This window comes from Episyrphus balteatus, chromosome 3 (genome assembly GCF_945859705.1).
Source record: "Episyrphus balteatus chromosome 3, idEpiBalt1.1, whole genome shotgun sequence".
NCBI lineage: Eukaryota > Metazoa > Arthropoda > Insecta > Diptera > Syrphidae > Episyrphus > Episyrphus balteatus.
Genome location: NC_079136.1, coordinates 118,194,431 through 118,221,507, shown reverse-complemented (window position 1 = coordinate 118,221,507; position 27,077 = coordinate 118,194,431). Strand labels below are relative to the sequence as shown.

Here is a 27,077-nt window from a genome sequence, read left to right as displayed (position 1 = left end):
TGAGACAATATTCAAGCCAACGACAACGATGAGAATAAACAAAAAAAAAATATAAAGGAATTTAATTTAAAGCACATCATCAGGATACTTACTTATAACGGATAAATTAAATCGGAAGCTCTGTGTTTGACTTGTACGAAAATCAATGCGACATCTGTAAATTCCTTGATCGTGACGTTTGATGTCCTTTTGTGTCATGAAAATAAGAGAAAGAAAAGAGATGAATATGTGTTTTTTGTACTTTTTTTTTTAATATATGTAATAAAAATTGAAAAAAAAATACCTACTCGTGTTTAAAATGTCAATATACGAGTAAAAAAATTTTTAAGAAAAAAATAAAAGGAATAAGGAATTATCGGGTGAGTTGTTTGGAAGGTACCTACGATTGGTATGTTTATTAACAATTCTGATTATAATTGGTTTCGGTAGGTACTTGAAAATTCAATTGAAAGATTCTCAAGTTTCCTAGGAACATAAGATTTTCAAAATATAAATGTTAATTTGATGAATGTTTTTCGTGGAGCAGCATTTGCTGTTGTGGATGGTTATGAAGTCTACAAGAAAAAATTAAATTGGAATTATTTGTTTATCGAATTTTTTATGTGATATAGCGATACAGATACCATTTATCAATTAATTTATTCGTTGGAAAAAGAAGTTAAGATAAAAATAAAGCATGACATAACGGTGGTAGAGAATTAGAAAAATATAAAATGTTTAAGACTTTTTTTATACAAACTTCGCAATTAAATATGAAAAAAAATCATATTTTTAAATGAAATTGAGCTAACAAAAAACAATGAAGTAAAATTTCGTTTAAAAAACCCATTTTTAGAAAAAAATTTAAAAATCGTCAGAACCGTTTTTTTTTTAAGAAGTTAGCTAGTTTTTTTTTTTTAAACTAAATTTTTTGAAAAAAAAAAAGATTTTAAAATAAAGTTGGTTTGCTATTTAGTAGAAATTATTATTTAACACCTTAAACCAAAAATAAAAAAAAAAAAACAATGTCCCGTTTTTGAAAACTCGATTTTCCAAACAAAAAAATCAAATATTTTTTTTTTAAATCCAAAAACTATTTTTTTTTTTTTTAATTTTTAATTTTTGTTTCGCTTATAGGTACTAAAATTATAAATGCAAATGGTTTTGTATAAAATCCACTGAAATCGAATAAGTAGTTTGGCATAAAATCTGATTAAAACAAAATGGGTTCTAGCGCAGGTAATGTTAATAATAATGATTTTGAAATAAAAATTTTCCATTGAAAGATGTCTATATATCCTGGAGGTATGAAACTTACATTTGAATTTTTTAAACAAAATCGTTGGAGCTATATTTTTGAGAAAATTAGACTTATGAAAAATTGCTACCGTATCGTTTTTTTTGGTAAAAAAATATTAATTCCAAAAACCTCTCTGTAGAATCACCAAAAAACGCTACATACCAGGTTTAATGTTAATCGATCCATCCGTTTCCGCTGTAGCTTCTTATATACAGACAGACGGACTTGTCATATTATAATTTCTGATTTATTTCAACTTTTTACTTATATTACAAAATGACCGAGAAAGCTAAATTTTGGATATGTTGTAGGGGATGCTTAAAAAAGCTTAACTTGAAGTTTTCGACCAAGATTCCATATGCGCTTTTTCCACAATAACTTTTTTGACAATAACTCGGCTATCCTTCGAGATACGAAAATTTTGAAAGGAGCTTTTTTGTAGCTTTTACCATGTTCTACAATTCATGCATGCACATTTTTTGCGTATCATGTACCGTTTTTGAGATATCGATCAAAAAAGTCAAAAATATACGATATGCGATTTGTTTTTTGACACTATCTATTTTTTGGTGATGAATATCAAAAAAAAAAAAATGGAAATCAAATTTGTAGACCCTGTTCAGACCTACAATTTCATATTTTTTTTTTTTTTACATTAAAAAAAAAACATGAATGATTGTTTTTTTCACAACGAATGAGCAGCTTGCTTTGCGGTGCGTGCGGACTAAACGGGCGGATGGAGTTCGTAATTTTTGTCAAAAAAAAATAAAAATACGAAATTGTAGGTCTGAACAGGGTCTACAAATTTGATTCTAATTTTTTTTTAATATTCATCACCAAAAAAATAGATAATGTCAAAAAACAAATCGCATATCGTAAATTTTTGACTTTTTTTATCGATATCTCGAAAACGGTACATGATACGCAAAAAATGTGCATGCATGAATTGTAGAACATGGTAAAAGCTCCTTGTAAAATCGCGCATAGGAAATCTTGGTCGAAAACTTCAAGTTAAGCTTTTTTAAGCATCCCCTACAACATATCCAAAATTTAGCTTTCTCGGTCATTTTGCATTTCTAAGCCGTTTTTTTCCGACATAATGACTGGCCTACTAGGTATCGTTTTATTTGATTTTTTTTTTTCGAATTTCACTAAAAGTACCTGGCAAAGAACCTTTTTTTTTAATTTTATTTTTTATTTCAATCCTTTTTTTAACCAAAAATGAATTTTGTGTTCAATTTTTTACTTATTAAACATTAAATTCATTTTTGGTTTTTAAAAAAAGTTTTGAAATATTTTTTATACCTACATACATATATTTCGGGTTTAAGAACATGTGTTGATTTACGCTAACTATATTAATTTTTTGTCAAAAAAAAAAATCATGATCTAACGTTTTTGATTTGTCTAAAAATGCTATAAATAAGAGAAATTATATTGCATATATTTTTATCTTGGAGCTCAAATTCATTTGGAAAACGAAGTTTTTGTTTAAATATTTTATTATTATTTTTTTTTTAATTTAAAAATTTAAAATTTTAAACACCTTGGACTCTTAAGAGAAAATTCGTAGGACTCAATGATACATTTTATTTATTTCATTTTGCTGTTGGAGATTAATTATTTTTGACTTATTATTTGAGTAAGTTTCGAATCATTTTTACGAACTAGAAAAGAATAGCCAGTTATATGATTTTGTCCGAAAGAAGTTTTTCATTTTTTTTACAATAACTTACAAAAAAATCATATTCTCGTGCAAGTATGTGATTAAAATCGATGTTTAAATATAATAAATATAACAAAATAACAGATTTTGTAAAGTTATTGTTTTATTCAATTTTTTTTTTATCAAAATCACATGTTTAATAAATCCGTTAAAACATGAAAATGTCTTCTTTAATGGTTAAAAATACTCAAATCAGTTGAAAATTGACGACGCTAAAATTGACGTCGAAAAAAATTAGTAGGAACATTTTTCATACGACGACACCTCCACGTGTAATTTGTTTGATTTTCTATATGTTATTCGAATTTTTGAATATTTTTTATATGTATTGAAAAATGTTTAAAAAAAAAAAAGTCGTATCGTGTCGTTCTTAAGAAATTAACATTATAGTTTTTTTTTAATTTTTATTCTATTCTCAGGTTAAAAACCTATGATTTGGAATATATATCAGTACTTACTTCTCAATTTAGGTTTTGAATCCGAGTTTTTAAATGCAGTTATTGCGAATAGAAATCAATGTCTGACAAATTTAGATAAGAATTTTTCTTATTTAATTTGTTTACAATAAGACTTTAAAATAAAAATAATTTCAAAGCTTTTCATAATTTTTAAAATAATGAACTTTTTCATTCCCTTAGAAAATTATTTCCTTTAACTGAAAAACCTTCTTGTATTATTTAGTTGTTCTTCTTGTTTGTTCTTCTCTTTTAATCTAAATGACATAATCCAATCATCCTAAACAAGAAAGATCCTTTATTTTCTTGTTCGATTTGCCAACAACAACAATAAGAAGCAAAAAAAACATCCAAAACAACAAACTTTTGCACTCAATTCAAATTCTTTGAAAGGTTGCTTCTCTATCTCCGTATCGATTAACGTTTTATACCTAAAGAAAAGCAGAGGTTATCTATCTCTATACCTATATACTCTTTGTATTTATCCTTATTTTATAAGCTTTCACCTGTTTTTTTTTCTTTTGCTTTCAAACTTATGTATATCTTTTTTTTTTTTTTTTTCTTGGTATGTTTTTGTTTGGTTTCTTTGATGTACAAAATATAAAACCCAATAAAAAAGAGATAAATTAAGTTTTCGAATAACAACTTCTTTGAGGAAATGAACGAGGTGCTGCAGACCTTTCAAACTCTAACCCTTAACCAAGAAGAAGAAAAAAAAGGAATAAAAAGAAAAACAAGAAGCCTAAATAAACATTTGTATATAGAGAGTAGAGTATCCTTATCCAACCTTAACAACACACAGAAAAGCAAATAACAAAAGTATAAACAACGATCTTATCTTTTTTTTTAAAGGAGTTTTTTTTTCAAGGCACGGCTGCACTTGCTAAGAAAATCAATATAAAATTTAATAGGAAAAAATATTTTTAGCATACGGCTTGGGATACCTAAAGTTAGAAAAGCTTTTTCGATCGAAAAAAAAATAATTATTTTTTCAATTTATTGGGATTTTTTTTTTAAATTTCAAATTCAATTTTTTTCTGTTTTATTGTTGCAGAAAATTTTATAATACAGTCAAATAAGGAGAAAAAAGGGGTAAATCTCGGAATTAATGTTAGTAGAAATTTTTTTTGCTCAATATCTTCCTTTTGCCATTCTATAACATATCTCAAAAATCTAGAAAAATCTCATGTCCGCTTGTCGCGATTTCAAGGTCAAATCGCGAAATGGAGATTTTCAAAATTAGCAAAAAAAACCAAATTTTGCATGAAGATTTTAGAATCCATCATTATTAAAAATCAAAACAATCCATTACAAAAAATATATATACCTACGAAATAATGGTATTTTTTGAAGGAGGGGCAAATTTTAGGATATGCACTAAAGAAGCTTCTTGTTCATCTTTGGGATAAGTGGTAATAGGCTAATTTTTTCATTTTAATCTTTGTTTGGATATTCTTTAACTACCCTCAAAAATATAAAAAAATCTCATGTCCGCAAGTCCTAATTTTCCTGGTTTGAAGATAAGGTGCAGATTTTAAAAAATTGAAAAACAACACTTCAGATATTTGTGTCAGATCAACATGAATAAGGTGCATTACTTTTCAGGGATGTTCAGGTTGACTTATTGTGAGTTTTTTTGAATAAGTGTTAAAAAATACCCTTAAATCATGTCGCTTATGTTGGTATACATATACAAATTTAAACTTTTCTTGCTAATTTTTTTAAGTCTGCACCTAACTTAGTTTAACCTCCAAAATTAGGACTTGCGGACATGAGATTTTTTTAGATTTTTGAGGGTAGTTAAAGAATATCCAAACAAAGATTAAAATGAAAAAATTAGCCTATTACCACTTATCCCTAAGATGAACAAGAAGCTTCTTTAGTGCATATCCTAAAATTTGCCCCTCCTTCAAAAAATACCATTATTTCGTAGGTATATATATTTTTTGTAATGGATTGTTTTGATTTTTAATAATGATGGATTCTAAAATCTTCATGCAAAATTTGGTTCATCTAGCATAACTTTTAAGGGTTTTTCGGCAGTAAGTTTGCAACTGTTATAATAATATGAGTTGACAGATGAAAAACAGGTATAACTTTTTCCAGAGACGTCAGATTGTCTTGATTTTAGATTTTTTGGAATCAGCATTAAAAAATACCTTGAAATCATGTATTATATGTGTATATAATACCATAGCCTATTTTTGCTTATTTTGAAAATCTCCATTTCGCGATTTGACCTTGAAACCGCGACAAGCGGACATGAGATTTTTCTAGACTTTTGAGATATGTTATAGAATGGCAAAAGGAAGATATTGAGCAAAAAAAATTTCTACTAACATTCATTCCGAGGTTAAACCCTTATTTGACTGGATTATTATTTTTTTTTTTTGTTTTCAATTTTGATAAACCTTATAAATTAAAAAAAAAAGTAAAAGATTTCTCAAACAAGGGGAAGGATGGGGGAGTTTGGGCAAGTTTTCAACTGTTCTACAAAACCCAAAATTTTTTTTTTTGTATGGACAAGCCCGTAAAGAGCTATATTAAACCAATTTTTTTAAATTAAATGTATTAATTGAAAATAATATTAAATTTAAAATAAAAAAAAAAAAAAAATTCATCAACTAGTAGGTATTGACCTTCAAAAAATTAATTGCATACCTAACAAAGAATTTTAATTTTTTTTTTTTGGAGCCATTTTTAAAAATTGTTTTTTTAAAATAATTTTAGAAAAAAATTTAAAAATCCCTAAAAAAAAGGGTATGTCGATATTAAGGAAATATTAATTGAATTATAAGAAGAAAGTTAAAAAAAAAACTCTTCGATCAAAATATTTTTTTTTTTTTAAATAAAAAAATTTAAATCTTTTTTTTAAACCAAAAAATATTTTTTTTAAATTTTTTTAATCTTGAAATTAATGCTAAAAAAAAACAATTTTGCACAAAAATATTTGTTGAAACTAGATAAATTACGTCGTTTTCGATAAAATCATACATCAAAAAAATGGTTTTATGGCAGATAACGTTAATAATATTTTCGTATGTCAAAAGTAAGACACCTAAGCTTTTATGGATTCGATATTCATATGCATTATTTTGATGTTTGAAATTTTTGTCACTACGAATTTAATTTTGATTCCAATTTTGTACGGAATTTCACCAAATTTCCATCAAAATATCAGAATTTTAATTTTTTTTAGTTACAACCTCAAGTAGCACAAAAGTCTAAAATGCACCAAAATATTTGGTGTATTTTTTGCACTTTCGTGATATACATTTTGAATATAAAAAATACACCATTTTCTGGTATATAAAAAACTCCGGTGGTTAAAAAAATATACCGATTTTTGGTGTATAAATGGCACTAGTGGTGTATTAAATGATCTGGTTTTTGGTGAAAACTATCCCTTTGAAACTGAAAAATACACAATAAATCTATGGATAAAATGCACCATTTAAGTTATTCTGATTTAAAATTTGAACCAAAGTTTATTTTTTACCCCAAACAGATTGATGAATTCTAATTCACACCATTTCTTATGAAATAAATGAAAATGAATTCTTATTCACTTTCATAATATTGCCATAAGAAACTAATGTTTAAATATGAATTTGTTTGCCTAATTTAAAAACGAAACACGTTCTGTCTACTAATTTTAGATACTACCCCCTACAAAAATCGAGCGCCTCAAAAATTTCAGTGAATTATTGATTTTTTTTTTTCGATTTTAAAAATCACTTTTTTATAATATAATTTTTTTGTTGTTTTTACATTTTTTTTGAAGAGTTCTTTTATAATATAATATACTGAATCGAAAAAACCAAGAATGCGGGATAATTAGGTCGATAAATATACTATTATAGTAAAATAATTAATCGCTGTCTTCTTTTTTTAAACGGCCGCCATTGAAAAATATGGCGTCTCCCACTTATTCATTCTGGTGAATTTTATGTCCACAGGGTGTACTTCCTACACCAAAGAGAGTGTACAAAATATACCGTTTTGGTTGATTTCAGAATCGAATAATTTTATGCACCATTAAGGGTATATTATAAAAACAACTGAATATCGGTGTATTTTTTGCACAGAATCTTAAAAAAATGTTGAAATTTTGTACAGAAAAGACAGTGGTATAATTTGTACACCACTAATTTTGAGAAATACACCATATTTTTTCAATTTCCTCAATTTTACACCAAAATTAATGAATTTACACCAATTTATACCAGTGTGCTACTTGAGACCTTATAATTCCAGAGCGATTATTTAAAAAAAAAATTAATACAAAATTATAATCATTTTGAGTTTTAAGAACAATTTTATTCGCCCAAGACATGCTTTATAATTTAATGTATTATAATTTATTCAAGAATTAAATTAGTTTTATTTAAATTTTTTTTCAAAACGTATAAAAAACTTTCCCTTTACAAGAAAATCTAGATGCAAGTTTTAAGGTAAAATGCAATCATACCCTTACATAACTTCTTCTTAAAAAGAAAATGTGTTTCCGAGTTTTAGGACAAAAGGCAAACAGACCCCAGGAGTTAAACATAACTTCTTTTTGTGTCCACATTTTTTTTTTTTTTTGAAGAAGGTTTTCGAGTTTTAAAGAAAACTGCAACTAGATCCTCAGGTCAATTCGTTACTTTTAAACTGGATACATCAGACTTTTATGGAACTCTGCTCTTACGATTTGCACTACAAAAATTGTAGTATTTTTTTTACAACAAAGTCTATGTTATTTAATGAAATGTTTTTAATCGAATTTCATTTTGAACGGTACTTCCCATGGAAAATTGTTTTTTGTTTTTTTTTTTCAATCTTTGATGATTCTCAATTTTAACGATTAAAAAAAAAAAAAACATTATGATTTTTTTTTAAATTTTCGTTGATGGTGTTTTTGTTAATAAATTACTTAACCCTCTGTAGGCACACCTCTTTTTTGCGAATTTGGTTTATACTTTTTTCCTGTCGCTAGAACTTTTTTCGGTCTCACTATTTTATATATTGTCATATATGAAATTGATGTAGAATTTTCCGAGGAATTCGAATATTGTATTCACAATTTCAAAAAAATGTATTTTCACCTTTATAAAGACACTTTTTTGTTACCACTTTTATTTTTGACCTTATAAATTCGAATGCATGTGCCGACGGAGGGTTAAAAATGGGATGCAACTCTATTTATATTTTGTATACTTTTTATGGAGCTCAAATTCATTAAAGAAGGTGAAGGTGTCTTTGAAAGACAAATTTTATTTTTTTTTTTTTTCAGAAATTACCTAACATTTACCAAATTTTTTAATATAAGTTTGCCAAAAATTTATTTGGCTTAAAAAAATTCATGTGTACGAATCATGCGTTTTATTATCCCCAAAAATAAGATATCGATCATATTGCGTTATGTTTTTTTTTTTTTTTTTTTTTTAAAAAATGCAATGATCACCCAGTTTAATGACTTGGCAAAGTCAGTTTTTTACCTTTTAATTTTCTATAGCTCATTGATTAACTATTAAGACACAAATCCCTCATTTGGGAAAACCTACCTTATTAAAATCATTCTTAAGACTTCTTGAAAAAAAAAAGAAAAACTTTTTAGAAAGATAGGTCCATAGGGTCCTCAGCCTATCCAGATTTAAATTGACCCAAATCTGCAAAAAAACCAAAATTAACTTCGTATCTATATAAATTAATGTCACTAAAATAACCTCGATTATATTTCACCCCAAAAATACCCTCTTGTTTCCATGTCAAGGCATAGTACAAAATTCCTCCTTAAATATGTATGAATTCGATTAGGTCAACGAATAATAACGAATTCCCTTTAGAGAGGCTTCTTATACAAATACAAACAAAGATGCTGCGCCTAGGGAAGACAACAAAGTCTCTCTCAAATCCCATCCTGTCCGAAAACGAGACTTTCTCCCTCTAAGAAAACACTGCATACTCAAATATATAGGAATATCTATAGATACAAGAATATATGCAGTGCAGATAATATAGAGAAAACGGACAGAGTTTGGAAATTGAAAAAGGTCGATTCAATATCTCACAGGTGGTGGGTCAGATATATTTTTTTTTATTCCCTTTAGTCCTCGTCACTATACAACACAGTTGTGTGGCAACAATCCAAAAAACGAAGAAACACCATCGCAGAAGAAAAGGATAAGCCCAAAACGAAAACGTTTTCTTTCAAGAAAGAATACATATTTATGGGTTTCCTTTCTATATAACTGCTATACAAGGAAAGTAACAAGCTTATAGTGTAAGCTTATTCAGGTATAGTCCAATAAGACCTAACTATAAAGTTTTGAAATATATATTTTCAATGGAAAGATAGCCTTTGGGGAAAATGCATTGATATTCCACCACGCATACTAATGTCCTTTTTCTCATTCTGCTTTTGTTTGGCAACCAATTCGAAATGTCCTTACGTGAATGGTTATCTAATCAAGAGGAGAGGAGGTAATGCTGGAGTTTTCTTTTGCCTCACTTTGACAAAAGAAAAAAAAAAACTTCTCACACGCTCTTAAAGCCAATTAAGTTTGCATCAGTAAATTAGAAAACTTAATAAAATGTTCGCGTGCCAAATAGGATGAAGAACTTTATCGAGGATATCCTTTATGGGGGATGGGGTGTGATATTGGATAAGGATTTTTTTTTAATGCAGTGAAATTTTTATCTCAACCCTTTTTTTTCTATTTTTTTGTTTCAATAATATTCAGCTTAGTCATCGTTATCCTTTTTGGATATTACGAAAAAAAGGACACCCAAAAAAAAAAAGGATTTACCTTTCTTCTAATTTGTCTTTTTTTTTTTTGTGTAACATTAATGTGTACACCCAGAGTCATACCAATACCAATATTGTAACAATAAAAAAGAAAAGGGATAGGAAATCACATTAAAGGAAATTAAAAAAAAAAAAAACAAAAAAAAGGACTTACCTTTATTTCCAACGATGCTGGCGAAGTATCAAAAAGGAATTTGGCACGAGATCCAAATACCTCGGGCGCTGACCAATGTCGTGGCTGTTCGGTGTTGAGTTTATCGCGAACATCAAAACTGTAAAAAATAAAATTGAAATACCAAAAAAAAAGGTGTAATTTGTTTTTTTTTTTTTTTTGTTTTTATTTTTTTTACTGTTAAGCTTGTATTTTATTGCAAGAAAAATGTATCTCTAATAATGATAGTACATGACAACAGAAAAAAAGGTATTAAAAGGACGAAATTTATTGCAGATGAACGAATTAAAATGGTGGTTTATCTGGAAACGTGCGCTGAGGTGAGAATTGTTGGTAATAATTTTTTTGGTCTTTTTTTTAAATTTATATTTTGGTGCCAAAAACATTAAAATGGGTATTTTTTTTTTGGTCATTAGGTAGAGAAGAATGGGCATTAAAAAAATGACACAGTCATTAATTAAATATGAATAAATAAGTGAAAAGAAGACCAATAAGACAAATTTAAGAAAAAAAAGGTGGGTGTGTTTTGTTGGTTTTGAAAAGATTTAATTTAGAACTTTAAAATTCAATTGAAATGAAATTGATTGAAATTTAAAAAAAAACATGTGTTTTCGAAAAACAAAATAAGGACCTTGCGTCATTTTTGGTTTTTGGCAAAATTATTAGTAAACAATCTCTACAAAACTAATTTTTAAGCAATAAATTTTGTTTTGAAAAGCTACAATTTCGAGAAAAGAAAAAAGAAAAATACGACTTTTTTGAAAATTTTGACCGTTACATAATGAGAATAAGTCTTATTTTTGCTCTTACAGTTCAAAGCACTTTTATGTTAGCGTTTTTGTAGATTTTACGAGCTGCCTCTATATATCTAAATTTAAAAAAAATTTTGTTGAGCCGACATTTAGTGCAAATTTTTTTTTATGAAAAAAAACTTTTTTTTTGATTTGATTTTTTTTGGAAAATATAAAAATGCAGTTTTATTGAAATTGCTTTGAATATTACGTCTAAAAACTTCTTAAAATTTGAGTGAAAAGTTAATTTTTCTTTCAACTTCGCTTTAGAACAAAAATCGCGATCAATATTTTTATAGCAGGTTGGTTCAGGTGGTACGGTGTGCGACTAATTTGTTTTTTATTTTTATTTCTTTCAGTGTAGTTGACACTAAAAAAGATAATATAAAATAAAGACCTTAATTAAAAAAATGAATAGGTATAACCAACAGCTCTATCCTCACGCTCTCACTTTTTCCCCACAATCAAAGAATGCGGTCAACCTGTTTAGTTAAAGACAATGGACCGCTTAAAAAATATATATAAAGTTTTAAACTGAAAAAAAAAAAAATTGTAATGTTATATGTATATTAGGCTGGGTCACAAATGTATGGAGAAATTTTTTTTGCTGATTTTTTTACGGGCACAGTGATGAAAAGGTGCCAAACTGTGAATAGAACAATAATATAAAGTTTGGTTATAATCAGACTTTATCTTCTGCCTCCGGTTGCCCAGCCAAGTTCTCTATGAACTTTGGTCCTAAACCCTTAGTAAAAAACTTAGGCCTTTTTCGAACCATTCTAACTTTTGTTTCAATAATGTCAAACATTTCATTTTATTTGTTAACATAGTCCAAATCAAGCTCCTCAAAAACTTTCAGCTACGTAGGATTAGTAGTTTCTGAGAAAAAGGCCTTTAAAAATCGCAAAAAGAGTAGCTGATTTACTCACTCACACACTAACTAACATATGATAAAAATTATGGCAAACTTCTAGTTTTCATAGAAACTTGTTATGGTCATGGATCTTGAAGTAGGTAGATACAAAGAAAAAAATCGAAAAATTGAGATTTTACATTCAGGGGGCGTGGTAACCGCCCATTTTGGTACATTTAATATCAATTATTATTAAAAAGTATACTTCTGAATACCCTAGAATCTTGAAACTTGGTAGAATTATAGTTAGTGCAAAGGAAACATATTCAAACTAACGATTTTCTACCTAGGAGGCGTGGTATCCCCTTAAAAATAATAAAAGAAAGATATAGTGTTTCATAAATTAATTGACAAGTCTTAGAAAAATGTAGTTTTGGTTTTTTTTTAATTTCTCAAAATCGACAAAACATTTTTGCATCCGGTTTTCTGTTTTTGCTTACAAACAAATAAGAGCATTGAATTTTGAAAACTTAAATAGTATTTAATCAAATAAAATTTTGAAAAAAAATTGGTTCGCAAATAAAAAAAAAAAAAATTTTCAAAATTTTGATTTTGAAAATTAATTTTTCAAAAACTATTTTATAAAACAGCTTTATTTAAAGCAAAATAAAAAAGAGATTTTGGGCTTGACTAAAAGGTATAACATATTGTTGTAGGTATAAGCGTTGATTTTTAATAATATTTTTTCCTAATTAAATCATTTTTTTTTGTCCCGACCCAACTTCACGCTTAACCTTTTTGGCACATCCTCCTGAATTTTCTTGTATAAGAAATGAGATAATAATAAATTAAGCAAAGCATGTGTGGTTTTTAGGCAAAAATCTGCTTTTTTCAAAAATGAAACCACAATCCGGAGGCACTTAGGCTTAAAATAATGATATGAAATTTTACTAATAAGCTAACCGAACCATTTAGCACCTTTTGATCGCTGAGCCTTTTTGAAAATGCAAAAAATTATATTTTGACCCACCCTAATGTATATTCTATAAGACATGGTCTAAAGCTTGTTTTCTAGCTTATTTTTTTGGTTTCAATTGCAAAGAGGGTAAGCAAACGGAGGTATTTTAAAGAAGAATAAATCCATAAATAAATAAAAATAAAAAAAATCTCATTTTGTCCTTTTTTAATTTTCAATGTAAATTCTTTCATATAAAAAATTAAAAAAAAAAATGTAATACTTTTTTGGTCCCTGAAACTTTTCCAAGTTTTTTAATTTTTAATTTTATTTTTTCCCCATTCAATGTCACTCCGGCATAATTGGATGCCACTACCTACTTTGAGTTAGTAAAGTTACTAGAGCTGATGGTTAGAAAAGCCTTTGAAAAAAAAAAAGGTTGATGCCAAAATCCACAATAGATTGTGGAGCCAAGTAAGTAAATAAGTATAGGAAGTAGTATACCTACTATCTCTTTTGAAATACATTATAAGGTCTCATGATATCTATTATATATTATAGTTTGGTTTTGTGTACGTTCGCTTACCGGCCACACCGGCTGACTTATTTATTTAATTTTATTTTTAAATCAAAGAGGCATAAGAGGAGAAGGTTTAAGGCAAAAAAATTTAAGATTTTATAGGTTAAATAGGGTAACACGACATTGAAAAAAGAGGCTATTTTCTAAACGGTAAGTCGTAAAGAGTTGACTTCTTTTTAAATGATAGACAAATTTATTCAATAGTTAAAAAAGGTATTGAAAAAATTCTAAAAAATTTCAAAACCAAGTTGTGAAGGTTTTTTTTGCAGTCATAGACCTCCAACAAAAGACTAATTAGAGGTACACAAAATTTTGCACAGAAATTTGAGTTACACTATGAGAAAGATATTTAAAAAAAAAAATTAGGGGTCTAAAACGGATTTTTTTCATAGGCCCTGTATTTTGAAATAAAATTTTTTGAAAAACAACCTAATTTTTAGGGACATTTTTGAGTAGTCTTTTATTTTTTTTTTTGGAATTTTTAAAAGTCTGCAAAAAATCTCAAACTTATAGGAAATATAGGTTTTAATCATGCGCATGCAAGAATATTTTGCATAGACCACTTTTGCTAAATGTTTAAAAGTTAACATTTTTAAACTCATTTTATGAACTTTTCAAGTTTTGATCTTCTTTTTCATTTGAAAATTAACCAATTACAGATTCGAAAATTAGAAATAAATACAAGAAATTGCGGAACGAAGTCCGCCGGGTCAGGTAGTTTCCATATAACTTCGGAGACGTACGATCTCCATATCCATACCCTAATTTTCCATTTTCATAAGGATTGAAAAATATACAAATCAGTTACATTTTGAGACCAATATAATGGAGCAAGTTATGTATTTTGCCACATCTTCTTTCTTCACGTTTTAAGGATTCCATGTGCAAAAAATCATTAAATACGACAAACCTACTTAACTTTACGAACACACACAATTTGACTTTATTTTTATACTAAATTCCTTTCTCAAATTGTTAAAATGAATATTATAAAAATCTTACTCTAAGTAATTTAACTTTCATAATAGAAAAAGGAATTGAAAAGAATTTAAATAGAATTATGCCAAGTCCTTTCCTGAGAATTCCTTGAATCCTATATGCAATTGTATTTTATTTAAAAAAGATCAACAAAACATTTGCAAACAATTAAACTAGAAACAACATACCTTTGCATGGGGAAATTAAGAAAACAATTATTAACAATGCAAAGTGTGTCAAGCTTATAGTGTATATCAACAACAATAAACAATGATAGGTACAACTGCAAAAAAAAAACAACAATTTTAATGCATGTTTGTATTCTTCTTGACATATGCTGCTGCATTATGTGAATCTGATTACATTAGACTCTCTCTTCTATACGTTTTTTACGACTTTTTATTTACCTACCCTACCTGTATAATGGTGAATGTAGTAACTTTGAAACTAGGTTAATGACTATGCGTAAGAACTTCTATAAACTTTGTTTGTTTGTGTGTGTGTTTGTGATTTAGGTTTAAGTTTAGTTTTTTTCTTATTTTTTTTTTTATTAATTCATTTCTATTCTAGGGAAAATGTGTAACACACCGAGAATTCTGAGTGCATTTGGATTACGAAGAAGAATAATATCCTTGGTTTGGAAGGAGTTACAGTAACAAAAATTATAAAAAAAAAAAAAAAAATACTCCATGAATGGAAAGACATTCAACAGATTTAAGGATTTGCATTTAGATTTTAATGAAATGCATATAATTTCTTTGCAGGATATGTACTCTAGATAGGAACTTGAAGATTTATTTATTCCAAATGATAATATACTGGGAGGTATTTTTATGCATGTGTAAATCAAGGAGTTTTTGAAGGGAGGTTTTTTTTTTAAAGATATTTAATGAATATTTCAATCGAAAGAAACAAAAAATTACGGTAATCGAAGCATTTTTTAGGTAGCAAGAAACAAATTGAAAGCTGAAGAAGAATTAGTAAGAAAAATTATGCAGTATATTAGTCAAATCAGTAAAAGTTTATTAGGACATTCGCGTAAGTCAAAAACAAAGGTTGTTTGTAAAGCCGTTAGGTATTATCATTTTATTTTTCAAATTGATGAAAAAATGCATTTTTTTCTGAATTGAATTAAATTGAAAAAAATTATTTAACTGAATATAACAATTTTTGAAGTAAATAAAATAAAAATTAATCAAAATAACGTGTTTTTTTCTCTTTTATTACTTTCTCAATTTTTTTTTAAATCAAAAGTTGACTAAAAAATTATACCACCTGAAAGTCTGATATTTTGTTTAATTATGTGCTGCAAGCAATCAAGGTTAACCCCTTTCCTAAAAAAGGATATTTTAAAAAATTCCTCCAAATCCATTGAGTGAGACATCAAAAGAGAGTTCTCTTAAAGCCTTTCTCATAGCTGAAAGAAAACCAAAAGTTTCTTGGAGGTCTGGTTGATGAAATATTTCCAATTGAAACAATATTTTTTTACATTCGGAAGCACTAATTTTCGGATCAAAGTCTCGAAACAAGTTTTTGTTTACAGATACGAAGGCACAGTGAAAATGCTTATCTTTTTCTGTAAAAAAATTTAAAAATTATAATTTTTGGATTTTCGTGAAAAGGTTAACCCCTTGCCTAAAACATTTAATGACGTTTTGAAATCACTAATCTCTCCTGAAAAAAAAAGCAAAATCAACTTTTTTTCTTCGCACAACATTTTGTCAACGTTTTTACATTACAATCTGATATACATTTTATATCATCTTTTAAGCTTATTATAAATAAACTAAAAATATGAAAAATGTACATGTTTAGTTAAATTTGTGAGTGATTTTATAATGTGCCAAAAAAAAAATTGTTATCCTTTTCCGATTATCTCAGAAATGCGACAGTAAAAATAATTGAAATTTTGCACAAATAAAGACTTGTTTATTTTCTATGTTACCAATATTATTTCGTATATTTTACTCTCAAAATAAAAAGATATACTATACATAAACGGCTGAGAATGGTCAAAAATTTGGGAGAAAACAAAATAATTTTTAATGTTATTCCGTGAAAAACCATTTTAGAAAACCAAGTTCTTTACAATTATGTAAATTAATCTCACTTTATAACCAGTAATTTTTGGGATAGCTTTTGAAAATTGATAAAAGTAAAAAAAAAAAAAAATTCCAAAATAAACATAAAAAGTAGTTTTTCAAAAATTCATGTTTCGAAAATCAAAAAATTTCAAAAAATTTATGTTTCGAAAAATCTGTATTAGAGTCCTAACATTTTTCTTTATATGCCATTGATTTAACCTAAATTTCTGTAGGTATAAAATTTCCTTTTTCTAGGATAACTTTATTGAAGGTCAATCCCTTGTATCCAGAGTTTTTGAAAAAACCATTCATAACTCAGTTTTGAAATTTTTGTCAACACTTTTGTCATTCTGCTAATATATTTATCAAACGGATAAAAAAATTCTAACTCGTACGACTTACAACCCAACAACTCAAAACTTAAACAAGAAATTGTTATGTTCTACCAAATTAAAGACAGAAAGGTACACTTCTTATACTCGTACAAAGTATAAGAAGTGTACCTTTCTGTCTTTAATATTGAAACTCATACAGTTCCTGAACGTATTTTATACGTGTAATTAATTTCTACCAAATTCTTTTGAGTAAGATGATTTTCAAAATGTCGAAGTTTTAGAATATGAACGAAAATGAAAAGTGAAAAAATGTTTTGGTTTTGGTTTTGTTTCAAACCAACTATTTTCCCATATTTGGGGATGTGGTCATATTTTTAGCGACCGCTATGCTGGATTAGGATTATTTTGATTCGTTCGATAAAATAAATAGGTATAAGGCATTGATAGGCTACAAATTAAGCTGTGTTGTAGAGTTTTGTATGGATTTAAAATCCAAATATTTTTTCACTAAACCGATAAATAGATAAGAAAAACATTTAAGCAAGCTTAGGTCACTTAAAATAACTTTCGGAAATCAATTTAAGAAAATCTAATAAATATAACTGAATTTTTTTTTATATTTTAAACCGCTGATAAATACCTGAAAGCTGACGAAATCAGTGCCGAATATTGTAAGATCCTTAGTAAGTGATCTAAAACATTTCTTTAATTAGTATTGCTGATTGAAATTTCGAAAAGATATCTATCCTAAAACCAGCATAATTTTGTTTAATATCTTCTGTTACGCCAAAAATACTTTTTTGTCTTTACTATTTTGACAGAGGTATTTGAATCCGGTAGCCCCCTGGTATTAAAGGAAATACAAATTCGCGTACAATTTTAAAACAAAATTTAAAAAAAAAATTGCATTTTCACATGCAATTGCCTGATGTTAGGAAGACAATTAATTTGAAAGTTACTAGTGTTATTAAATAAAAATGATATTTATTTTAACTTGTAAAATAATTCTGGGCAAATTATTCAATCGAAGGACTTGTACATTACTAGGGATCGGGTTTAAATGCAAATGTATGTTTTTTTAGGAACACCTTGGAAGCATGGCAACGAATTATGTATACGAATCAGGAGATTTCATTTAAAATGGCAATCAATTGTTAGTGGATATTTTGCATTTATTTGCATTTTTTTTTTTTTGCATATTTTGATATATTTTGGAAATGAATGCATGTTTCTCGTGCATATTTTCCCAAAAATTAGCAAAAACAACGAAATTACAGTCTTGAAATTTTTTACTAAAAGTGACTGAAAGTCAATTAGAAAACGTAAGCAAATTCTGTGCAAAACTGACAAACCAACGAACGTATTCCAAACTCATAAAAAACACGATCAAATGATAAATTGGATTATTTAAGAGTAAATTTTCTGCAATTTTATTTATTAAAAAAAAAAAACCCCAATATTTCCAAAAAGTTACATCTTTTAACTCGGAAATGGTTTCGTATACAGATTTCATAAAAGTTACGTAAAATCTTTTTTTTTATTTTAAAGAAATATTGATATTTTACAAATTCACGTGGCCTTAAATCCATATTTAAAGTGCATATTTATTATTTTTAAGAGCATATTTTAAGCGCATATTTTTCGTTTTCAAGTGCATGAAAATCCTATCCCTATACATTACACTGTACTTTAAGGACATGATGGTCTTAATTGGTCAAACTTAAGGATAAACCCTAAACAAAAGCAAACGAATCACACAACGTTTTTGTTTGGTTATTCTTAGAACTCTTTGGAACTGTTCGATTCGAAATGCAAAACGAACGAACTTTAATAATTTTAATTCAAATAGCACATTTTCAAGTTTATGCCTACTATCAAAACTTGATAGTAGGCATGGTTAAAAAATCGTTAATTTGAAAAAAGAACCTGTTGTTTAGTTCACGATTTCCAGATAAAATTTTTCTTAATATTTCTCGATTAATGATTGGGCTCAAAGGAAAAACTCTCATACAGTAGAAGTTAAAAAAGTTCATCCTAAGCTAAAAAAAAATAAAAATATCCATAAATAAAATCTGCCCTGACTTTGTGTTTTTTATTCAAGGTTATTCATGTACATAAAGGGTAAACACATAAGGATGTCTAAAAACAAAAAAAAAAATAAAAACAAAAACCTTAAAAGCCTTTGATTACAAAAGGTTTCTTGTTGATGATGAAAAAAAAAAAAAAAACAAAGCAACTTTCAACATATACAAAATATAATGGTTACAAAAAACACAACACACACTTACCTGTAAAGTGGTATACCAGCGTTGTCCCGGAACCACAAAACCATGTAAACATCCTGCAATGGTGCCTCGATTGGGCAAGGAAGCGTCACTGATTTACCTTCAACTGCTTCAATATCCTTTGTCTTGACTATATGTAGATTTTTTTTTGTAAATCCATTTTAATGATTGCACAAAGGACCACATGAAAAGAGATAAAAAGAAAGAAAAAATCCAAAATCAATACAAAGAAAATATCAACAAATTAGAAGGAAAATTGTTTTCGAAAAAAAAAAAATCTGTTTAGTGGAAGGAAAAAAAAAAACACCGATTAAACTAACATTTAAGTTTGTAATTAAGAATGTTCGCACCAGTTGGGTCCTTGAAGAATCATACTAATGAGATTTTTTTTTGCTTTTGTCATTGCCTGTGCTGCGAACTGTGCTATTTAAGCACTTTTTTGCTTATTCTAATGGCAATTTGACGGTAATTGTTGTTGATTTTTTTGTCTACTATAATAACGATTATTTCATTTTGTTGATACAAATTTATTCGCATTAAAAAATAAAAAAAGAATAAAAGATATCCTTTTAGCTATATAATAATTGTCTTAAGGCAATTATATTTGTATGGAACTAATTATGTGGGGGTAACTTTATGGCTTTTTTGCTATTGATCGTCTTTAAATCTATTTCTATTGTAATAATGAGATTATTTATTATATGCTTTGATGATGATGATTATGCGGGGTGGAATAAAATGATGATGATGATAATAAATGTCCCAATGACCATATCGGTCATTAAATTTAAAAAGTAATTAAAGCTTATTGTCTTTTGATATCATGTGTATTCGAATGACATCAAAGATATATAATACACTTACATATGTATTTATATATGACCAAGTATTAAATGCTATAAAATGTTGAGTTGTACAAGGATAAAATTAAGTTGGAAATATATGAGCGGAACCAGTTCCATTTGGGATAATTTAGAAAATTGATGTTCATTAAATTTAATATGGCAAATAATTTTGAAGAAGGATTGAAGATTATATTAGTGTTGATAAGTGGTTTTCAGTTACAATCTAAACGACAGTTCTTAAAGGATTATTTAAAGATTACAAAGGGTAAGTAACTTTCGGCAAAATGTTTTACCTTTTGAAATGTATTTCAAAAAAAATGTCAGACAAATTTTATATAAGATGTTTGAGACATTTTATATATATAAAAAGAAATAAAATGCAAAACTGGCTCAGAAGAACTTGCTGTAAGAACTCAAGGCTTTTTATATATGTAAAAAATTATTGAAATGTATATAAAAAAAAAAAAATAAATAAAATTAGTACTTCAAATGAAAACAAAAAAACAACCTTTTTAATCAAATTGAGCTCCAAAAAAAGAATGCAGTTAAATTTCTTTTATTAAGATTTAAAAAAAAAAAAAAATAAAAATAAATTTGATATGCAATTTTGTAGCAATTAAATAAAAATTAAATTTCTAAAAATTTTGATTTGGATTTATACTCAAGGATTTATACTTAGCAAAAAAAAAAAAATCGTTGCAATAGAAGCAGTTATATGGGAGATAGTCAGAAATTAAAAAAAAAAAAACGTTCTATCGGAGGTACCGAATTTTGAATTGAATTTTTGATCAAAATCGTAGGAGCCGTTTTTGAGAAAATTAAACTTTTCCATAATTGGTATATATGATAAGTACCGTTATTTTCGGACCAAAAAGTTATTCCAAAATTTAGTCTGTTCCGTTTAGGCTATAGCTATTTATAAAGACCAACCAAGACATCCTGACAAAAATATTTTTTGACCCTAATTTTGACGTTACTTGCCATAGAACCGTTCTTTTGATATCTGACTTTCTCATTGATCGATTTCTATGAAAATTTTTATACAAAAAATTTTCAAAAAAATAATTTTATTGAAACTTTATTTTTATAGCATACCTACCAATTTTTTTTAACTATTGAAAACTAAAAAAACCGCCTTTAACGATTTCAAAAGAAATTCTTTGTTATACAAAAATAAATGGCATATTTCGTTTTGAGGTCAAGGAGATGCTTTTTTAACTTTATACCTGATTTTATATTACTATACTTTAATATTCCAAGCAACTTTTAACATAACAGCAAGTTCGTGCAACGCAGTCGTGCATTTTATTTATGCATTGGTCATTCAAACACAATAGTAATTGAATGACCAATATTATTTCAGCTTAAACTTAAAGGGTCACTATGGTGTATGTGTAATTTTTTTTTTATTGAAAAGTTTTAACGTTGCTGAGTAATTAAATATTTTTGAGCAATCAATCAAACGAGTTGGACCATGGTTAATATAATAAAAAATTATTAATTTGTCATATTAAATTTTATATATACACAAGATGCATAAGTTTAGAATTTGTATTGCTAATTTATATTCCATCGCCCTAGAATTACATTGAAGCTACGAATTTTTGGCAAACAAAAACTTTATTACAAAAAAACTTTTAACAAACAAATTAGATAGTGGCTATTGTACTCAAATGTGGACCTTATATTAATAATAAAGTGAATGCAGTTCACATGATTTTATTCAAGCACCCTTCTGCCCAATACTTGCATTATAGAGTATCTACGAAAATTATGTAGGTACCTCAGAAGTGAATTAATTTTTTTTTAAATCCTCACATTTATGCCTCGAAAAAATCTCTTTACAAAATTCAATGGTATCAAATATTTAAGCAACCTTTCCTAACCGGTAAGTCTATCAATTATTTTTATGTCCAAAGTCCAACCAAAGAGGCAAAAACGGAATAAAAAATGCTTCATCTTCATAAAATATAATAATCTAAACATTCTTAGTTTATGATATCCATGACGAAGGAATGACACAGACAGAGGTACACACAGAGACTTAATGGGTAAAACTGTTACCGTCGATTTAATCCCTTTTAGCATTTTAGCTAAATATATGCCATGTTCGCCTTTCTATTTAACGACTTAACATAGACACACACAGAGAGCCTTTTAGTCCTCACGAGATGCCTTCAAAAATTAAACCGTACATATTTTTGTTCCTTTATATTATAATGGTTGTGTCTGCTAAGGACACTCATGACGGTTCTCGGAAACTAAGTTAGACAAAAAAAAAAAAAAAAAAAAAAACAACCTCATTCACACACGACTGAGTTGCTTAAGAAAAACAATTTCTTTTTGCAAAACACTCTTGGAAAATTATTATTATTATACAAATACACACAAAAATACATATAAATAAAAATGCACGAAAAAAAAATAAATCCTTTGGAAAGAGAAAAAAAAAGTCTGAAGTCGCCTAAAGAAGAATTTTAATTTCTCCAATTTGTTACGCCTGCAAGGATATTCGTAGACAAATTTAGTACCAGAATGAAACCAACAAAAAAAAAAATATATGAAGTCTCTCCTTTTATTTTTTTGTTCATTTCCATTATCTTCCACACTTTCTGGTTTATCTTAATTAGATCGTATTTAATTTAATTTATCGATTTTCCTTTTCCCTTCCGGCTGGTCGCGTTTTTCGCCTTAAAAATTACTTCCACATAAAATGCTTTTCCACTTCTGTTGTTTAAATTGACAAAAGAAAACGATAGCGCTGAAGTAAATAAAAAAAAAGAAAAAATAGAAATTGCTATTGTTATTGATATCGATAGCAATATCGATATCGATATCCTTTCTCTTATGAACGCCATCTATCTTTTCTACTTAAAAAAAAAAAAAAAACACCAGGACGATTTTTTTTTTGTGTAGGTAGATACTTTTTTTTGAAACAAGTGGAAACATATCTCGTATTACTAACAAGGAACCTTTTTCCTTCAAGCAGAAGGATAATTTTCTTTTGTTTTTTTTTTTTTATTTTTTTTTTGTCTTGTTCAATCCTCGTCGTAATTACGAGTTGGGATTTATGTAATAGCAGATCATTCATTTAATTGAACCGAAATGGATGGAAATAGAAAAAAATGGAAGGAAAAGAGAATCCTTGAAGAGAATAATTGATAGAAAACAAATACAACAAACAAATCGAAATAAAACAAAAAATCTGTGAAAAGTTTTTCTCTCCTCTCTATACTCTACACATATTTTTTTGAATTTATTTTTTTGTCTTATTTTAAAATCTCATAGGAAAAAGAGAAAAACGTGTCTCGGTTGAAGAATGGAATCATTTAGGTGGAAGTGATGCAGAACCGAGATTTCTGTTTTTCTTGTGCAATTTTTTTGTTCATTCTTTTTGTTTTGTTGTGAAATTTAATTGGAACGATTTATATATGTTTTTTTTTTTTGCTTTTTCTTTAAGGACTTTGAAATTCAAGAATGATTTGGATGATTTTGTTTGGCAAATAGACATTTTTCAATGAAGATTGGAGAGAACTAATATTTAAATTAAGTTCATCTAGGATTTTTTGCTTTTTATTAGATATAAAAAATTAATATTATTTTTCTTGTCGTGAATATGAAATATTATTTGGAACAGAATATTCAATATTTTTTATTGAAGAGGGTGGACTATATAAATTAAAGGGCGGAATTTAATAAATGATAAATGTAGGTTTCTTTTAATAAAAAAAAATATTAATATGCATCGTTGATATAAGAAAGAAAAAATTTACCTTTCGGTCTATAACACCGGCACACAAAAAAAAAAAGTGTCATGAACCAGAAACCAGACCTATCTTTCTATATGTTTTTGGGCACGCTGAATCCGAATTTGAAGTCCGTTTGGCCCCATCACCCTCCAGTTTTGAGCTGTGAGTGCATTTTGTTTGAATTTTTATGACTTTTTTGGAGTTGTTTTGCATTTTTCTCAAAACTGAAGGGTGACCGGGCAAAACGGACTTGAAAATCGGATTCAGCGGTCCCAAAAACATATAGAAAGATAGGTCTGCTTCCTGGTACATGAAACTTTTTTTTTTGTGTGCCGGGTATGACAGCGACATGTCGCGACAGTGCTAGCACACAAAAAAAAAAGTTGTATGAACCAGAAACCAGACCTATCTTTCTATATGTTTTTGGGACCGCTGAATCCGAATTTCAAGTCCGTTTTGCCCGGTCACCCTCCAGTTTTGAGAAAAGTGTAAAAAAGACCCCAAAAAGTACCTTTTTTTGAGTTTTTTGCATATTACTCAAAACTGGAGGGTGACAGGGCCAAACGGACTTGAAATTCGGATTCAGCGGGTCCAAAAACATATAGAAAGATAGGTCTGGTTTCTGGTTCATGACACTTTTTTTTTTGTGTGCCGGTGTAATTTTTCATTCATGTTTTATCTCCTGAATATTATACCAAACCAATTCTAAGTCGGTAGTTTTATTAACTTTAAGAATTTTTGTAGGGATCGGGTCAAAATTCTGGCTTCAAAATTCTGCTTTTCAAAATTCTGCTTTTTTAAAGAAAATTCTGTTTTTCAAAATTCTGCTTTTTTTCTATTCTGCTTTTCAAAATTCTGCTTTTTAAAATTCTGCTTTTCAAAATTCTGCCAGCATTATAGTTGAACAAAAAAATTCTGCCAATTCTGTTTTTTTTTTTTTATAGCATATGCGCTGACTAAAGAAAAATACACCTCATTAATGTAATTCAACATTGGCACTTTCCTAAATTTTTTTGTTTAAGTGTCGCAAATATTTTTTAAAATGCATAGACTGACTTTCTTTCAAATAAAATCTATAACTTATTGCAACCGATGTTGTTTGATACAAGATATTCCTTTTCTTATTCAAATTTTTGAATATTCATCTTTATTTGACAAAAATTAAAAAATTTTGAATTATTTTCTGAAATGTTTAGTATTCAAAACCTTTTCTTAATATTTTCAATTTTATTCATTTATAAAACAAAAATTAATATACATTCAAAGAATGCAAATTATGTAGATAAGTAATCAAATAAACAGATAATTTTTCAAGAAGATGATTTTACAGAATTTTGCAAAAAATTAAAAAAGGGTTTGGAAAATGTTCAAAAGCGCGCGCTTTTTAACATTTTCCAAACCCTTTTTTAATTTTTTGCAGAATTTTGAAAAACAGAATTATGAAAAGCAGAATTTTGAAAAACAGAATTTTGAAAAACAGAATTTTGAAAAGCAGAATTTTGAAAGCAGAATTTTGTAAAGCAGAATTTTGAAAGCAGAATTTTGACAAAAGAATTTTGACCCCGGCAGAATTTTGACCCCAACCCATTTTTGTAAAAAAAAAACACTTTATTTTTTGTTACCTATTTAAGCCTCAATAAAATTTATTCATTAATTTAATTTTTTTCAATTTTAAAAATATCGTCTTCACTTCAACGCATAATTATTTCGAAAAATAGTTAAATCAAAGTTATTTTCGTTGATTTTAAGTTGTTTTATTCCATAGTGTACATTATATGTAAAACGTTTATTGGTTTGATATTCTGATTTTTTCTAATTAAAAAAAACACAATTTTGAAAAAAATACCCTTCTAACCAAAATAATTATTTCTCTTCATTAGATTTTTTGTAGTTCCTATCGAAAAGATCATTTTCTCAGGTTCTTAAATGTTCCATACGAATTATTGTTTTTTTGAGAATTGTTGCGAGATTTACTCCTATTTACCCATTTCAAAATTATATCTACATCTTAAGATAAATGGAACATCATTTGGAGAAAAAAATGCCAAAAAGAAAAAAAAAATATTTTTTTTCCAAATTTGTTGAGAAAAATTAAAAACGCACCTTAACCATTATGTATATAGACCGAATATATATATACAAATCTTTACAGTAATTTTGGAGATAATTGCAATACCTCGAGAAAAAAAAAATAATAATACAAAAATGTTACGCATACGCCACACTGAAAAACCTTGCCTTGGAAAAAAATCGGTGCATTCAAAATTTGTCATTTTTGAATATTTTTCATAATATACATTATTCGGTAGAGAAGCTGATAATAATTTGGTATTCGGCACAAAAAATGAATTAATATTATTTCCATGAAAAAAGGAGTGGTCCCTAACTTCCAATGCAAACATTTTTTCCATAGAGAAAATTAAAAAAAAAAAAAAATAAATAAAAGTAAATAAAACCAAAAGTACTTACTTTATTCTGATGGAATGCTTTGAAACAATCGAAACAAATGAAAAATTTCATCTCAAAATTGCGATACACCTCTTTGGAGAAGAACTAAAGCGGAATTTATCTAAAAACATCATTTTTTTCGACTTACTTTTATTGTTTCTTGAGATGCTTTCATCTTGATTGCTATATTTTTTTTGTTCAACTTTTTTTTCTTGTTCATCAAATAAAGCAAACACAAACAAAAGGGATAAAGATTCATGAAGAAAAAAAATCCTACAATATATTTTCAGAGAGTTTATTCAATAGAAATGTGAGTTTTCTTTTTTCTTTGTTGGATATTTCAAGGAACAATAGTTACACCTGACCACAACAAAGTGTTTTTTTTTTTTTTTTTTTTTGCTTTTCAACTTGAAAAAGATATGTATACCCACTTAATACTCCTTGAAAAAAAACTTACAAGTATTCACAAAGAATCTATAAATTCTTCTATTATAGCCATACATTGTCGTCGTCGTCGTGATAGTGTCCTTGATGCTACACATACTGACGGTTAACTTCAGTGCCAGTAAATACCACAAAAAAATACATAAGAACCATTGTCCAAAGTCGATATAATGGCTGGCAATGGTTGCCAAAATAAAACGAACATACTCAGTTGAAGACCATTTGCAGTAATAGTATAACCATATATAGAGGAATGTCCTTCTTCCTTATATAGATACTTTGAGTTGTTGAAAAGATGACAATGACTA

At 27.4% G+C, this 27,077-nt stretch overlaps 1 protein-coding gene across 2 annotated transcripts in view; it reads right to left on the bottom strand.

The window, feature by feature from the left end:
• Positions 1-27,077, bottom strand: part of LOC129913608 (hemicentin-1) — a 151,167-nt gene that overhangs the window by 57,346 nt on the left and 66,744 nt on the right. For both annotated transcript variants that reach the window (XM_055992369.1, XM_055992370.1), the window contains exons 2-4: positions 19,287-19,413; positions 10,405-10,522; positions 93-186 (exon numbers count right to left, since the gene is read on the bottom strand). In XM_055992369.1, coding sequence (XP_055848344.1) covers positions 93-186; positions 10,405-10,522; positions 19,287-19,413 — 339 coding nt within the window. The remainder of the gene's footprint in view (positions 1-92; positions 187-10,404; positions 10,523-19,286; positions 19,414-27,077) is intronic.